This window comes from Myxocyprinus asiaticus, chromosome 26 (assembly GCF_019703515.2).
Source record: "Myxocyprinus asiaticus isolate MX2 ecotype Aquarium Trade chromosome 26, UBuf_Myxa_2, whole genome shotgun sequence".
Lineage (NCBI taxonomy): Eukaryota > Metazoa > Chordata > Actinopteri > Cypriniformes > Catostomidae > Myxocyprinus > Myxocyprinus asiaticus.
In genome coordinates this window covers 17,162,820-17,179,647 of record NC_059369.1, presented here as the reverse complement: position 1 = coordinate 17,179,647, position 16,828 = coordinate 17,162,820, and the positions used below count along the sequence as shown (strand labels likewise).

The following is a 16,828-nucleotide window of genomic DNA, read 5'->3' as shown; positions in this document are numbered from 1 at the left end:
GCAAGACAGTCATACTTTGAGTCAGGTGACAAAGCAGGGAAGCTTTTGGCTAGATATATAAAGCAGAGAGAGCCTTTTTCTACCATTCCCTCAGTGAAATCTGCTGGTGGTGAAATATTTACTTCAGCCATTGATATTAATAATGCCTTTAAAGAATTCTATAGTGATCTTTATAGTTCCATGCCTTCGTCTACTGATGAAGATATTACAAACTTTGTGGAACCATTAGATCTTCCTAAACTGATGATTGAGCAAAAAAACTCTCTTGATTCTGAAATAACCTTGGAGGAGCTTGACGAGGTAATTAAGTCCCTGCCCACTGGCAAGGCTCTGGGGCCAGATGGTTTTGCCGCAGACTTTTTTAGATCCTATGCCTCAGAACTGGCTCCACTTTTGTTAGAAGATTATACTGAATCATTAAAGAAGGGAAAAGTTCCTCCAACCATGACACAAGCCTGGATCAGTCTGATTCTTAAAAAGGACAAAGATCCAAGCGAATGTAAAAGTTACCGTCCAATCTCCCTGATCCAACTAGATGTAAAAATATTGTCAAAAATTTTGGCTAACCGATTAAGTAAAGTTATGACATCTCTTATACATATAGATCAGGTGGGGTTTATTCGGGGCCGCAGCTCTTCTGATAACATCAGGCGTCTTATCAATATCATGTGGTCAGTGACGAATGAACAATCTCCGGTCGCTGCCATCTCACTTGATGCCGAAAAGGCATTTGATATGGGAGAATGGGATTATCTTTTTAAGATTTTGGAAATGTATGGGTTTGGGAGCACATTTATTGGTTGGATTAAGTTACTTTATAAACACCCTGTAGCAGCGGTACAAACAAATGGATTAATTTCAGATTATTTTACTCTGAATAGGGGCACTCGGCAGGGTTGCCCTCTTTCCCCATTATTGTTCTGTCTTGCCCTGGAACCATTAGCAGCCTCGATAAGAAAGGAGGATGATTTTCCAGGGGTGACAGCGGGAGATGTGGCACATAAGCTTCTGCTTTACGCAGATGATATTTTATTATTTGTCTCTGAACCTGCTAGATCTATGCCTTGCCTCCACAGAATTATTAATTCCTTTTCCAAGTTCTCAGGATACAAAGTCAATTGGTCTAAATCCGAAGCTTTGGCGATGACAGCGTAATGCCCAGAAACAGCTTTCCAGCCGGGCGCCTTCCAGTGGCCCAAACAGGGCATTAAGTATTTGGGGATTTTATTCCCAGAAAATTTGTCTGATTTAGTTAGAGTTAATTTTGACCCTTTAAGAAAAAGGTTTTCGAGCGATGTGGGCAGGTGGGCTTCATTACATTTATCGATGATTGGGAAGGTTAATGTTATTAAAATGAATTGTATTCCAAAATTCAACTACCTGCTTCAATCTCTCCCTGTAGATGCCCCTCTCTCTTATTTCAAGCAATTTGATAGCATAGCGAAGTCCTTTATTTGGAATGGTAAGTGCCCCAGGTTAAATTTCAATAAGTTACAATTGACAATGGTGGGTTAGGCCTACCCAAGATTTTGTATTATTATTATGCGTTCGGTCTTAGACATTTGGCTCATTGGTCGCTTCCACCCAAAATAGCCCCTCCCTGGTTTGGTATTGAAAAGGAAGTTCTTGCCCCTATCTCGCCACTGCAAAGCCTTTCGATCAAACTAGCCGGAGAGGTTAAGTCGCACCCCGTTATTTTGCATTTGCACTCGATATGGACAAAAGTGTCCAGAGTATTTAATTCGGATATTTATTTAAACGCAGCCTCAAGCATATGGCTGAACCCTAAACTATATATTAATAAGTCCCCTTTTTGTTGGTCAGATTGGATTGTGAGGGGGGTTAATGCACTTAGTAACCTATATTAGGGTGGAGTATTGAGACTTTTTGAAAATCTGGTTAAACATATTGGCATTCCCAGATCTCAGTTTTATAAATATTTACAGCTACGCCACCTACTCTGCACTATTTTTGGGAGTGGCACGCACCCCCCTAAGGCGGCAGGTGCTTTGGGAGAGGTGATTGCGGCTTTTGGAAAAGGTCATGAGGTATCAGTGTATTACTCCCTGTTAATTCAGAGTTTGGGGGACGGAGCTTTAACCTCTCTTAAGAAAGTATGGGAAAAAGATTTGAATTTGGTATTGGAGGATGGAGTGTGGACTAAGATTCTTAAAAATGTCAAGTCTGTATCTAGAGATGCAAGGGTTCGCCTTATGCAATTTAAGATTTTACATAGATTTTATTGGACCCCCTCTAGATTATATAGGCTTGGTCTTAAAGACACACCCACTTGCTGGCGATGCCAATCAGAAGTTGGAGACACTACCCATGTCTTTTGGGGGTGTGTTAAGATCCAGGAGTTTTGGTTGAGGGTTCAGAGGTATTTGTGTGAATTTTTGAACACTCAGGTTTGCTTAGTCCCAGACTATGTATTTTGGGTGATGGGGCGGTCATGCATTTAGGGGATAATCACATAAAAAATTGGGTTCTGACCAGTCTCATGATCAGCAGGCAAGTAATTTTAAGGGGTTGAAAGTCAAGTGGAGCACCCTCTTTTTCGAAGTGGTGTGTGGAAATGGGATGGGTAGCTGCATTTGAAGAGATGGTAAGTAGAAGGCTGGGGTTTAGAGACTTATTTGCTTAAAATGGGGCAAATATTTAGTTTTTTGGGGGGACTCTCGGGGAGGGGATATGGAGAGTGTAGTTTAGTTTAATCATGTATGTTTATTATTATTTTATTTATTTATTTGTGTATATATATATATATATATATATATATGTATATATATAATATATATATATTGTTTTATATATATATATATATAGAGAGAGAGAGAGAGAGAGAGAGAGAGTTTATTTATTTTTTTTGATTGTGTGTCTGTTATGTGGGACCACAGGAGTGTTCGTTAGGGGTCAGGGTGGGATTGTATTAGTAGGGTTTAAATGTAAAATGTTGATTCTTTATATTTGTGTTGAGTTTTTTCCACTGTCATGTGCATATGAATCAAAAAAAATGTTAATTGCAAAAAAAAAAAGATGAAGCTCAACACCAGAGTCTTGCGATACTCACAGAGTTACTGGTCCTGGATTAACTGAACGTCCCCGGAGATCAGGAGCAAAATGAGCAGGAAACCATGGATTTTTCGAGACGGAGCAGTGAATCTCTGGAATCTGGCAGTCCGGTGGTCTGTTTACATATCTCAGCCCGTCCATAAAGCAGAACAGATGAATAGTTTGCATAATAGCCCAGCAGGATGTAGTGGAAACTTTCGGCACAAGTATTTACTGGACAATTACCAAGGTATGGCCAGTTTTTACCTGGCCCGGTGTGATGATTTAGCTGATTTCTATGGTACAGGTGATCTGCATGAATTGCTCTGGACAAGACGCGCACAGGTAGTGCAATAGTGAGTAGGAGTAATAGTGTGAAAAACACGCCGTGAATCTCAGCCCTGATCTTCCCTGATATTTTGCTGTACAGATAACATTTGATAAGACTTCTGACAAGTATGTTTTATCACAAGATGAACGGCCTTCTTGGTGTAATAAGAAATGTAGATCTGCAGCACCTGCCGAGTGGCGTCTCCACCCCGCCACAATCTTTGAACTCAACTTTGGTAAAAATCTTTAAAAAGTGAGTCATACCAGCCAAAATCTTTACCACTAGGTAACATGATAACATTGCCCCAGTCTAAACAAATACATTTCTAAAAAAAAAACATACCTGACTTTGCATGAACATCACCAGAGATTTGTGCCCAACCAGTGTAAATAGGGCTCCTAGAGCTGAGATTAGATGTGCTTCTCATACGTCTTAATGCAATTACCTATTTCTCAGGAAAATAGCAAATTGGCTTTGCACCACTTTATTAACATACAATACACCAGAATCCAGCCAGGTCTCCTAAGCAACCAAATTGGCCTGGTTGCTAGGGATGGTAAAGTCACATGGGGTAACCTCCTCATGGTCGCAATAATGTGGTTTGTTCTCGGTGGGGCATGTGGTGAGTTGAGCGCAGGTGCCGCGGTGGATGGCGTGAAGCCTCCACATGAGCTATGTCTCCGAGGCAATGCGCTCAACAAGCCACGTGATAAGATGCACGGGTTGATGGTCTCAGATGCGGAGGCAACTGGGATTCATCCTCCATCACCCAGATTGAGGCGAATCACTACGCGACCACGAGGACTTAAAAAAAAAAAAAAAAAACATACAATACACCAGGGGCGTACTGGCCAAAATGGGGCCGAACGGGCTACGATAAGCTGAAACGGGCCACCGCATTATGCCGAACAGGCCACGACAGGCTGAAGAGGGCCACAAAACGGTGCCGCAATATGCAGAAAAGGACAGCCCTTTTTGCATGAGAAACACTTTTGGAAAAATACATTTTGGTAGCTTGACTTTAATAAATGTTCTCTTTGAACTGGGGAAGTTTTGTGTTCTGCAAGTATGACAGTATGTTTTCATAGTACATGAAGAAAAATCAGATTCCTGTATATGATTATAGAATTTGACATTTTGGTGATATGACCCTTTTAATAAAAAATCAACTGCATTGTTCATTACAAAATTTAAAAAGAATAAAAACAACATTAACTAAATATAAACAAAAGAAGAAACATTAAATAAAAGATAAAACTCTCTGGTGAGTGTAAGAGCAGGCTCACATTACCAGAATGACAGGGTGCAATCGTTGACAAACGTGTCACTCTCTCGCACCAGAAATGTTCCGTCAACCCCCCCTGATTCTGCACAATATTCTTGCAGCAGTCTCTCGGCTGTCTGTCTGCCCTCTGACATCCTGCCATGAAACCAGGGCTCTGACTGATGAAGATCTGTACCCTGGAATGACAGAGAATGGCTTAGTCTTTAAAGGGATAGTTCATTCAAAAATGAAAGTTATGCCATTATTTACTCACCCTCATGTTATTTTAAACCCATCAAAAAAGGACTGACTGATTGACAGTTTCAGTCACCATTCACTTTCATTTAATGAAAAAAGGTGCAATAAAAAGTCAGTGATGACTGAGACTGTCAGTCACATTCTGCTTAGCACCTTTTGTGTTTTATGGAAGAAAGAATGTCATACTGGTTCAGGACAACATGAGGGTGAGTAAATGATGAATATCATTCTGAAATAGAATCATGGTGATTTACCTTTCCAATGTCCTCCTCTAGTTCATTCTCTTCAGCATAGTACAACATCTTATTTTCGATCACACAGTAGTGCTTATACCATCTCTAAACACAGACACATTCACACAGAAATAAGAAAAGATAATCAAGAAGGGCGGCTGCAGTAAGATCAAACAAGCAGCATAATTAACCCTTTGTTAAGCCTTACCTTATAAATATTACTGACCCATCCTGCCATGGCAACTACTGCCATCCACTATATTATCTGACAAACTTTGGAAAATATAATAATGCTCATATATAATATGATATGTTAATATTTTCTACTGTAAGTCTATGGAAATCCTGCATGGCTGGAGAGATAGTATGGTATTTTATAGAAATTGTCCAAAAATGTTAAAACAATTTGCTGGAGTACTTATAATAGTGACACAAGGTACCCAGAGAGGATGCATGTTTTTATTCATTTTTATTATTATTATTTATTTATTTATTTTTACCCTTTTCTGGGTTTTATATAAAACTTTTAAATCTTTAAATATTGAAGTGTATGCTGTGTATTAAACTACTGGAGCTGAGCAAAGGGTCAAAAGCTTAAAGATTTATCAACAGACATATGATATAATCAAACAAGCCCATGGCTGAGTTGTTGATTGAATTTTGATACCTCATCTATTGGATCCCAGATGAAAAGCTCTCCCTGCTTATCACCTTTCCGTGTATCCTTTTTGCCAATGGTTTCATCAATATTCAGTTTCTTGTGCTGTACAGAAAAGTCAGTAGCAAACCATGTTCTGTGACACTAGGTTACAACGATGACTGACAGTAAATAACACTTCAGGTTTCCAATTATGCTTTTTTCTACCTTGATGATGATCTTGCCCTTTAGCTGGGTTGGTGAGGGCAGTAGTTGGGCCTCTGGTTCCAGAGGATCAGTCAGGAGTTTGTCCTGGAAAACCTCTTTGAACTCCTTAGCCATTATTTTCTGCTGCTTGAGATCACAGTGTTCTTCTATGGACAGCACCACAGGGTACCTGCCAACAGTGGCCACATTCATAAACACCTCAATATGGCACAATATTGTGCATTTCCAGGCACAAAAAAAACTGCACGTAAAAGGCTTAATTAAAGAGTACGTATACAAATGTAAAAATCTGTACAGTATTTAAAAAGTAAACAACTGAAGAAACAGACAAGCAACTTTTGGGTCAGCCTCACCCAATATTTTACCCCAACATCAAAATAAATAAATAGGTAATATAGGTATATATATTGTGAGTAGCTCACTACAAATAAAAATGTCTCTGAACATTCACTAAGAACAATGCATAGAAAAACAGTTCAACAGTTGTACAAATGTTAGATTTGCCCATGTAGTGTTTGAACTTGCAACCTTCTGTACAACAGTCCATAGAATTAACTACTGCACCACACAACTGACAAACCTCCATGACACAAAAGACATATTCCTACCTGAGAGTACAAAATGATAGCTGAGAAAATGTTGTTGATTGAGCTAAAGGGGGTTTGAATTCAAGCAGGAATTATGCAATGTAGTTCAGCCTAAATAGTTGTAAACACAATGTGAAGACTCAAAAGCCATCAGAAGTACAATTTTTAAAACAATTCTTTGCAGGACTGGAACTCACAACATTTTGTAATTGTTGTACAGTGCTTTAACCATTATACCACACATCTGACAACTTTGCATGCTGCAAAAGAGATATTTCAAGCTGAGAGTACAAAAAAATATTGATAGAGATAAGTAGTATTGTATTCAAGCAGGAGTATTCAAGCAGCAATGTACAGCATGCATAGTAGGTACTATGTACCTACATAGAAGTAAGTAAAATGCGAAGACTCAAAGGTCAACAGAAGTGCAATTTTTAAAACCATTCTTTACAGGACTCAAACTCACAGCCTTTTGAGCTGTAGTCTAAGGCTTTATCCAGTGGGCCACTCTGTTGACACAGTAGAACAATGCCAAAGAGACATGACATGTTTAAAGTGAACATACAAAAGCCTTGGTTATCATGCTAATCGATTAGGATGCTAAGCTAATGTTGCATACAGAAAGCATTTTGATCAAATAGCCATAAAAGATAAAATTACCCTAGAGATAGCATGCTAACCGATTAGCATGCCAAGTTATCATATTCTACTAGACCATTTTCTTCTAAATTACAGGTGATACTGTCTTCAAACAACCCAGGACATGATGTGGATGAAGCAAACAGATTTTAATTTAAATTAAACAAGGGATTTTATAGATATATCACTTTATATGAAAATTCTAAATTGCAAAGAGGCAATATGCGTCATATCGGAAACTGTGGTATTGTTGAAATCCATAGACACCAACCTCAGAATTTTAGGACAAATGGTTTAATAGGTACATTTTTTACATTACTTGACCCATAGGCGGCGCTGTCACCAAGCTTTACATGCACCCTCAGATCATGGTCCTAATTAAGCATACCAAGTTTCATTTGGATAGGACAAAGTGTTAACGAGATACAGCCTCAATTCCTGTTTTAAGCTGACATCGTTAAATTTGTGGTAGCATAACTTTTAACAGTTGCGAAAATACAAATGGGGTGAAGCCACATCTGTGTGGCTCTTTTTGGAGATTATTTTGAGTCATTGTTTGAGCAAATCAGATCAAATGTCAAGGAATAGTAATGTAAATGGCATAATCCAAGTTGGTGGCAACTGTAATGGGTAGAGTTTTAATGTAATGGGTCCATGGGAACCTTCAGGAGAAGAGTAATCAGATGTAAAAATTATTTTGTTTCTTGGCCAAATGGTCCAAAAGATACTCGCAAAAGAAAGGTGAAACTTTGAACTGGTGGTGGCGCTACAGAGTTTGTAGCAATCAATGTACCAAACTCCAGCGTTTTCCTAGATAAGGTTCATACGGCTGTCATAGACTCCCATGGCAGAATAATAATTTAAAAAAAACTACAAAAGGAATAGCTTTGGGGCTTGGCCCCTAATGAAGCCTATTTTAGGACCATTAGGATTTTTTGTACAGACATTTACCCTTGAGTTTTTTTATTTTTTTTTTTATTTTTTTTTTTTTGTGGAAAAGATGGAAAAATATTTATTTATTAGGCATGTTACGCCAGCAGAGAAGGCTTTGCTGGCCCTGAGAAATTGCCACTGTCTGGTAGGGACTATAATTTGTTTTCATCAGTCCATAAGATTTATTCTAGAATAGATTTGTTTTATATATATATATATATATATAAGTCCCTCATTTCATCTGTTGTTGATTGCTTAATTAGAAACATTTTAGTCTCAGATCAAACCCTGGTAAGTTTAGAAGTGTTGCCACATATGGAGAAAAAGAAATCATATAGCTGGCGCTTTAATGTATCCCTTTTGCAAAATCCTGATTTCCAACAAATGTTAAAGGCTGAAATCAATGTTTATATGGAGACCAACTGCTCCTCAGTATCCTCTGTGGGCGTGGCTTGGGAGGCACTTAAGGCAGTTCTTAGGGGTCAGATCATACAGTATGCCTCATTCATCAAAAAATCCAAAGCACGAGAACTCGTGGAGTTGGAAGAGAATATTAAAAGTACCAAGACAGAACTGAAGCACTGAATGTCATCTGATGGCCTCAGAGAATTGACCCGACTGAAATACAGATATAATACTATTTTGTCGCAGAAGGTGGAGTTTTGGTAATTTAGGGCAAGACAGTCATACGTTGAGTCGGGGGACAAAGCAGGGAGATATATAAAGCAGAGAGAGTCTTTTTCTACCATTCCCTCAGTGAAATCTGCTGGTGGTGAAATATTTACCCCGGCCATTGATATTAATAATGCTTTTAAAGAATTCTATCTTGATCTTTATAGTTTAGATCTCTCAAAACTGACGACTGAGCAAAAAAAATTCTCTTGATTCTGAGATAACCTTGGAGGACCTTGATGAGATAATTAAGGCCCTGCCTACAGGCAAGTCTCCGGGGCCAGTTGGTTTTGCTGCTGAATTTTTTAGATCTTATGCTACAGAACTGGCTCCACTTTTGTTAGAAGTTTATTCGCAATCAATAAAGAATGGAAAGCTTCCGCCTACCATGACACAAGCCTGGATCAGTCTAATTCTTAAAAAGGACAAAGTTACCGTCCAATTGCCCTGATCCAGCTAGACGTTAAAATCTTTTCAAAAATTTTGGCTAACCAATTAAGTAAAGTTATGACATCTCTTATACTTACAGATCAGGTGGGGTTCATTCGGGGCTGCATTAGGCATTTCATCAATATCATGTGGTCAGTGGCGAATGATTAGGCTCTGGTCGCTGCCATCTCACTTGATGCAGAAAAGGCGTTTGATATGGTAGAATGGATAATCTTTTTAAGATTCTGGAAATGTACGGGTTTGGGAATACTTTTACTGAATGGATTAAGTTACTTTATAGACACCCGGTAGCAGCGGTACAAACAAATGGATTAATTTCAGATTATTTTACTTTGGATAGCAGCACCAGGCAGGGTTGCCCTCTTTCCCCATTATTGTTCTGTCTTGCCCTGGAACCATTAGCAGCCGCAATAAGAAAGGAGGATGATTTTCTTGGGGTGATGGCGGGAGGTATGGCGCATGAGCTTTTGCTTTACACAGATGATATTTTATTATTTGTCTCTGAACCTACTAGATCTATGCCTTGTCTCCACAGGATTATTAATTCCTTTTCTAAATTCTCAGGATAGAAAGTCAGTTGGTCTAAATCAGAAGCTTTGGCTCTGACAGCGCACTGCCCAGTAACGGCTTTTCAGCCAGGCACCTTCCAGTGGCTCAAACAGGGCATTAAGTATTTGGGCATTTTATTCCCAGCTAATCTGTGTGATTTAGTTAGAGTTAATTTCGACCCATTAATAAAAAGGTTTTCGAGTGATGTGAGTAGGTGGGTTTCATTAGTGGGAGGAGGGGGTTTAATCTGAATAATTGATTCTATTTTTTATGTTGTGTTTGTATGTTTTTATGTTTGGAATCAATAAAATTGTTAATAACAAAAAAAATAAATACATAAATAAATAATGAAAATAAATTATTATTTTTATTTTTTATTTTTTTAAACAAAATTGAAAATAAAAATGTATGTGCCACTCAGTCTGGAGATTATTTTGAGCCACTGTTTAGGCAAATCAGAAGTTTGAAGGAACAGTAGCGAAAAAATGATAGAAGTTATAATCCAAGATGGTGGCCACTGTCATGAGCATAGTTTTAATTTTAGGGGTCCATTTGTATCAGATGCAAAAATAATTTTGTTTCTAAGACAAACAGTTGAAAAGATACTCTCAAAAGAGATGTGAATTTTTGACATGGTGCCACTATAGTGTTTGTCCTAGAGATCCTAAATTTTGTCTGGGGGCTATTAATACCCACCTCTATCAGTATGCAAATAATTTTCCTATGTATGATTCATAGGGTTGCCATAGACTCTCAGTCAGAATAATAATAATTAGAAAACGTCCTGGTTACTTTCGTGCTTAAACTCCGTTCCCTGATCGAGGGAACGAGAAGTTGTGTCGATGTGGTGATGCTAGGGGTCACTCTTGGGAGCCCGAAACACCTCTGGTCTTTGAAAAAAGGCCAATGAGAATTGGCGAGTGGTATTTGCATACCATTCCCCTGAACATACGGGTATAAAAGGCGCTGGTATGCAATCACTCATTCAGGTTTTGTGCTGAGGAGCCGAGACAAGGTCCCGGCCATTTCAGCGGGTAGTCCAGCGTTGTGGCAGGAGGGACACAACGTCTCATTCCCTCCATCAGGAAATGGAGGTTACGAAAGTAACCAGGACGTTTCCTATCTGTCACTCACTCGACGTTGAGTCGGTGTAGTGACACTAGGGGTCCCTATATGAAACGCCACAACTAGCTGAACTGTGTTACGTGAACTGGCGGTGCGAGACAGGCAGACCACTGTGTGCCTTGTAGCCAGTGCACCAGGCCGACACGTAACCTCCCCCAACGCTGTTATGAGCGTCGAACGGCCCTTCGGGGACAAGTTGACTGCCCAAAAGATAGGGACAGGCTAGCCAGTCGTGGCCTCTTATCCTCTTAGAGGCGGAGACAGACCGGCATGATGGCCACGCGATGTGTCCCGCACGCCATGCCCATCTCAGGACTCGAGTCTGGAGCCAGTGCTGAAGCGGTCTCATATGCATCAACCTGAGTGGTGTGGCCACCGCTGAGGATGCCATATGCCCCAGGAGCCTCTGAAACAGTTTCAGTGGAACCACTGTCTTCTGTCAGAACACCTTCAAACAGGTCAGCACAGACTGTGCTCATCGAGACTGAGTCCAACTCCAAGCCGAGAAAAGAGATGCTCTGAACCGGGAGGAGCTTGCTCTTTACCCAGTTGACCCGAAGCCCTAGGCGGCTGAGATGCGAGTGCACCAGGTCCCTGTGTGCACACAACACATCCCGAGAGTGAGCTAGGATTAGCCAGTCCTCGAGATAGCTGAGGATGCGAATGCCCACTTCCCTTAACGGGGCAAGGGCTGCCTCTGCGACCTTCGTGAAGACACGAGGGGAAAGGACAGGCCGAAAGGGAGGACCTTGTACTGATACGCCCGACCCTCGAATGCAAACCGCAGGAAGGGTCTGTGTCAAGGTAGAATCGAGACGTGGAAGTACGCGTCCTTCAGGTCTACCGCCGCAAACCAATCTTGATGCCGGACGCTCACTAGAATGCATTTTTGCGTCAGCATCTTGAACGGGAGTCTGTGTAAAGCCCGGTTCAGTACTCGCAGGTCCAAGATTGGCTGCAACCCACCACCTTTCCAACCAATCATCGAGTCGCGAGGGTTCGGGGGAGAGCGGAGGGTTCCACTCTAGCCCGACACTCGCGGCTGCCCGGGAAAGCATGTCCATCATCTCCTCGTCAGCCTGTGACTGGGCGACCATACCCAAGGGGGGAAGCCCAGCTGAGGCTTCTGCGTCCGACTGGACGAGCCCGCTCTCCGATGCTGTGCTCGAGAGCTCATCACCTTCACGGGCTCCGAACAAGAGGTCGAACTCACTGTGGGACGAGCCGGCTGACTCATCCGGAAGCCCGATCGGGGCAGACGAGCATGCTGGGGAATGGGAGGTCCGTGGGGGATACCCGGCGGAGGTGGTCCCATTGAGGTCCCAAATCGCCCCCAGTGCTAGCCGCGCTGGTCTCATACCTGTAGGTAGAAGGTCCGAGGCGGGGAGCCGCTGGGGTGGCTTGCTTTCTTACGAAGGCAAGCTGCAACCACAACGTTGCCATGGTCATGTTCTCGCAATGAGTACGTGACCCATCCACGAACGCTGTCTCCGCGTGGGTAGTGCCCAGACACGAAAGACAGCGATCGTGACCGTCAGAAGGCAAGAGATAATGACTGCAACCAGGAATAACACACAAACGGAAGGGCATTTTTTAAAAAACGTTCCCGTATGTGCTGCTCTTTTAGAGAAATATACTCTTTTTTTTTAGAATATACTCTTTTATGTCTGCCGAAGCACCCAGGGGCGTTCTCTGCAGTTCCAGCAGAGGTGAATGGACAGCCGTGGGAATTCAGCTCAGTGAGCATCGACCGTTCAGCTCCAAAGAGAAAATCTGAATGAGTGGTTGCATACCAGCTCCTTTTATACTCGTATGTTCGGGGGAGTGGTATGCAAATACCACTCGCCAATTCTCATTGGCCTTTTTTCAAAGACCAGAGGTGTTTCGGGCTCCCAAGAGTGACCCCTAGTTTAACTACATCGACACAATGTTGAGTGAGTGACAGATAGGGAACCAACAGATACAATAGGGGCTATAGCACCTTTGGTGCTTTAACTGTCATGAAAGAAATGTCTCAATGCAAAATATCTTAATGGTCAAGAAATAAACTTTTTTGATTTTGAGGTGAAATATGACCCATACATGTTCTTAACAGGCTTAATGAGATTCACCCTTTAACCATATGCACTTAAATATGTGAATGTATGTTGTCAGATACTGACTCAGATGTTGCAAAAGCATGCTCATTAATGGCCTTCACCACATCCTTAAACTTTATCTTCGAGGTTCTGGTCCAGCCGTGGTATATGATAGGTTCATCTTGACCGTTCCAGCAGTCCACTGTATTGCCAAACATATAAACATTAAGGTCATTAGGCTATACCATGTAGTTCATCACTGCATTAACTATGCATATTTCAATGTAACATCATAATCTGAAGCATAACAAGACATGCATTAGTTTTACAGAATATTTCAGGTGAACACAGGTGTAACTGACTAACACTCAATGCAGCGGCAACCCAGCCTCAGGCAGCGTACATAAGCTTCTGTTGATGACTCACTGCGCAGTTGATCACCAGTTAAATATCTGTGGAAAAAAGTAAAACACATTAAGTAACACAGGAAGTCATCATCAAAAGGGGGAGCTGCATGTGTGTTAGGAGCAAGCATGCAGAACAGCAGTACTGACGTGTTGTGTGAAGAGTTGATCCAGTAGTGAGACAGAGGGTTGTTCATTTCCAGTGGACATATCTCTGAGAACTTCTCATCCCAAATAGAGTTTTCTTTGGAAAAGAGAAAACTGAGGAACTACAGCAAAGAAAGAAAGAATGAAAGAAAAAGTTTGTAAATGTGTTACCGGAAAATGTTGATGAAATCAAACTAAACAGACCTCTACAACTGGTACCTCTTCAACGGTAAAGACTGGATCATTGGTTTTTCTCATGGTATCATCGATGAAGATGGTCATCAACTCTCGCACCTGATTTACATTGTTGGCCCAAGTCTCCTACAAACACAATAAATTTACAGTACATTTCTAATTGAAACTGCGTTTTCGGAAATGGGTTCAGATGCAACAGGATTTGAATGAAATATGGATGGGATGTAAAGAAAGTATGCATAGTAAGATGTTCATCTTACTCTCTGCTGATACAAAAGAAATCTTTGAAAATCGGAGAGCTGCACAGGTTGATCGGTGTTACTGCAAAGAAACGCATACCAAAACAGTCTTAAATGAATTATAAGATCTTCAGCATGAGCTCACAACAGACCTTTAAAGCACTGATTAAAACAAAGCACTATTTCTCACCCCATGATGAAAGAACAGGACTCCTTTTTAAACTCATCTAGTATCTAATAAAATGACAAACAACAAAGAGTAAGGACAAAAAGTACTACATGGTCAAAAGTATGTGGACACCCCATTCTAATTAACATGTTTTGCTATTTTAGCAACACACGTAACTAACAGTTAAAATCGAGCATGCAATCTCACATCCAACTCAAAACTCTTTCTAATCAGAAAAACAAAACTGCACTCACCATCTTCTGGTTTTCAAATGTCAAAAGATTGTAGAATTTGTGAAACTGCTCAAAATCCAGGACTTCTTTCTTTGCTCCCACCGCCTGAATTATGATGTTTAGAATTTTAGTACATGGTATGGAGCTAAACTGAACACATTTCTAAAATCTAAATATTCACAAATTTTGCTTATAACACAAAGTGTAAACTTCAGCAAAGATAATGGAAAAATCTAACGTTCATACCGCAACCCTGTCCTTCAGAAAACGTCCACCTTGTATTTTAATGTTCATCTGTGGCAAAAGAGACTTGAGCTCTTTCAGGGAGATACTGTGGAAGACAGACAGCATGAAAGAGCAGTAATGGTGTGAGACAGGAACTATAATGAATATTCAATGGCAGTGAATGAAAGGAGAGTGCAAAAGAAAGAGAAGAACCTGTTTTTCTTTGTCTGACCAACAGAGTACATCTGCTTCCTTAGCCAACTACAGCAGAGGGAAAAACAGTGAATGAAACACATTGTTTGTGTTAGGACTACAGATACACACAACTATATTATCTGTGTGTGTGTACCTCTCTATAATCTCTGGTGTGTGAGCCGCCAGTGTCTCCTGTCTGAGTAACTCCAGTCCTGTCAGCCATTTTTCTGCATCCTCCACTGAATCAGCTGTGGAAAAGGACCAAATGATCTAATAATTTTGGAGAACATGACCACACACTGTTCTTCTTTATTCACTAATTTCAGCAATAAGGATGCTGCAAATAAAGTGATTTGAGTGTTTATGTAACATGTATGGGAAGACACACATACCACCCAGACTGAGAGTGTTTAGAACAAACTGAGAGCCGTAGAATATGGTAAAGCATGTGTTTTGGTCTGTATTTCTGTCCTTGAATCGGTCAAAGTCCTTGGAGTTTTTTCCTGGTCGTACTTCCCGGATCTCAAAAAGGTCCACTGCAAAAAGAGATTTTCATGTGAATAAGCAACTGACTGATAGTTTACATTCATCAAACATGAAGCAAAAAATAATCAGGATACTGGAGAAATAACACATCAAAATTAGGTATTCATCAGATCAGATCAAAAAGACTGGAGAACAGTAATTTAAACAGTTTTGAACTAAATAATTATTTTCACGAATGCATGCAAAATACAAAAGATTGGTCTTTTTTTTTTTTTTTTTTATAAAAGTGTAGTATAGTGGTAACATTTTTGTTTAACTTGCAGGGGAGCTGGTTTAAAATAATAACCAAATAAATATTAGTTGTTTTCATAAACCAAGCAAAACTGCAATGAACTTGACATCATACATTTTCATTTTATGTAAAAGAGCAGCTATGCCAATTTAATAACTCCTGTTTTGTTTCATGGGAAAAATTTAAATGACTGGCTTAAGGGTGGCTAGATTATGATATAATTTTTTTGTTTGATTTTCACAGTTTTATTGAAGTGAAATATGGAGAAAAATAACATATGTACAAGGCTTTACACTTTGGTTTTTTTATTTTCCAATGTACATACAGTAGATTATTGAAATACATAAAAAATCAATAATCATGAATAACTGAAAACATAAAAGACACAAAATAAGAAAATAGAATGTACATAAATTACTGAAACACAAGTTACAAAAAAGGAATCCACAAAAAAAAAAAAAAAAGGTTCAGAGTAAAAGTAAACACTGAGGCATTAGACAGCTCACCAAGTTTTGAGACACAACCCATCGTTGATGTTTGAAACAAGCTCTCTATAATTACACACATCCTCCTGGAATGTTAACTTTGAGCACCAATTCATCCCACTGATATAGTCTTTATATAAAATTGTTAGGGGATTAATTTAAATTACTCTAGAAAAAATAAAAAGAGCAACAGATATGAAATGATTAGTGCACAATGTGGACATAAATCTTTTTTTTTTTTTTTTTTTAATCCCCTTTTTCTCCTCAATTTGGAATGCCCAATTCCCACTACTTAGTAGGTCCTCGTGATGGAGTGGTTACTCACCTCCAACCGGGTGGTGGAGGACAAGTCTCAGTTGCCTCCACTTCTGAGATAGTCAATCCACGCATTTTCACGTGGCTCATCGTGCATGACACTGTGGAGACTCAAAGCATGTGGAGGCTCAAGCTACTCTCTGCGATCCACGAACAACTTACCAAGTGCTCCATTGAGAGCGAGAACCACTAATCGTGACCACGAGGAGGTTACCCCATGTGACTCTACCCTCCCTAGCAACCAGGCCAATTTGGTTGCTTAGGAGACCTGGCTGGAGTCACTCAGCACACCCTGGATTCGAACTCATGACTCCAGGGGTGGTAGTCAGCATCAATACTCGCTGATGAACATAATTCTTTAATACCAACACATTTTTTTTTAATAAATGCTCTCAAAGGGCTAACACA

The 16,828-nt window shown here is 40.2% G+C and overlaps 1 protein-coding gene across 4 annotated transcripts in view; it reads right to left on the bottom strand.

Annotated features, from left to right (window-relative positions):
- LOC127417260 (1-phosphatidylinositol 4,5-bisphosphate phosphodiesterase gamma-2-like) overlaps positions 1 to 16,828 on the bottom strand; it is a 57,962-nt gene that overhangs the window by 34,605 nt on the left and 6,529 nt on the right. For 3 of the 4 annotated variants that reach the window (XM_051657140.1, XM_051657138.1, XM_051657137.1), the window contains 15 exons: positions 15,235 to 15,378; positions 14,997 to 15,090; positions 14,861 to 14,908; positions 14,669 to 14,753; positions 14,444 to 14,527; positions 14,211 to 14,254; positions 14,042 to 14,129; positions 13,806 to 13,907; positions 13,590 to 13,708; positions 13,402 to 13,487; positions 13,120 to 13,237; positions 6,003 to 6,171; positions 5,805 to 5,900; positions 5,159 to 5,242; positions 4,674 to 4,843 (listed from right to left, as the gene is read on the bottom strand). In XM_051657140.1, the coding sequence (XP_051513100.1) occupies positions 4,674 to 4,843; positions 5,159 to 5,242; positions 5,805 to 5,900; positions 6,003 to 6,171; positions 13,120 to 13,237; positions 13,402 to 13,487; positions 13,590 to 13,708; positions 13,806 to 13,907; positions 14,042 to 14,129; positions 14,211 to 14,254; positions 14,444 to 14,527; positions 14,669 to 14,753; positions 14,861 to 14,908; positions 14,997 to 15,090; positions 15,235 to 15,378 (1,531 nt within the window). The remainder of the gene's footprint in view (positions 1 to 4,673; positions 4,844 to 5,158; positions 5,243 to 5,804; positions 5,901 to 6,002; positions 6,172 to 13,119; positions 13,238 to 13,401; positions 13,488 to 13,589; positions 13,709 to 13,805; positions 13,908 to 14,041; positions 14,130 to 14,210; positions 14,255 to 14,443; positions 14,528 to 14,668; positions 14,754 to 14,860; positions 14,909 to 14,996; positions 15,091 to 15,234; positions 15,379 to 16,828) is intronic. The other variant, XM_051657139.1, reaches the window with a different exon arrangement.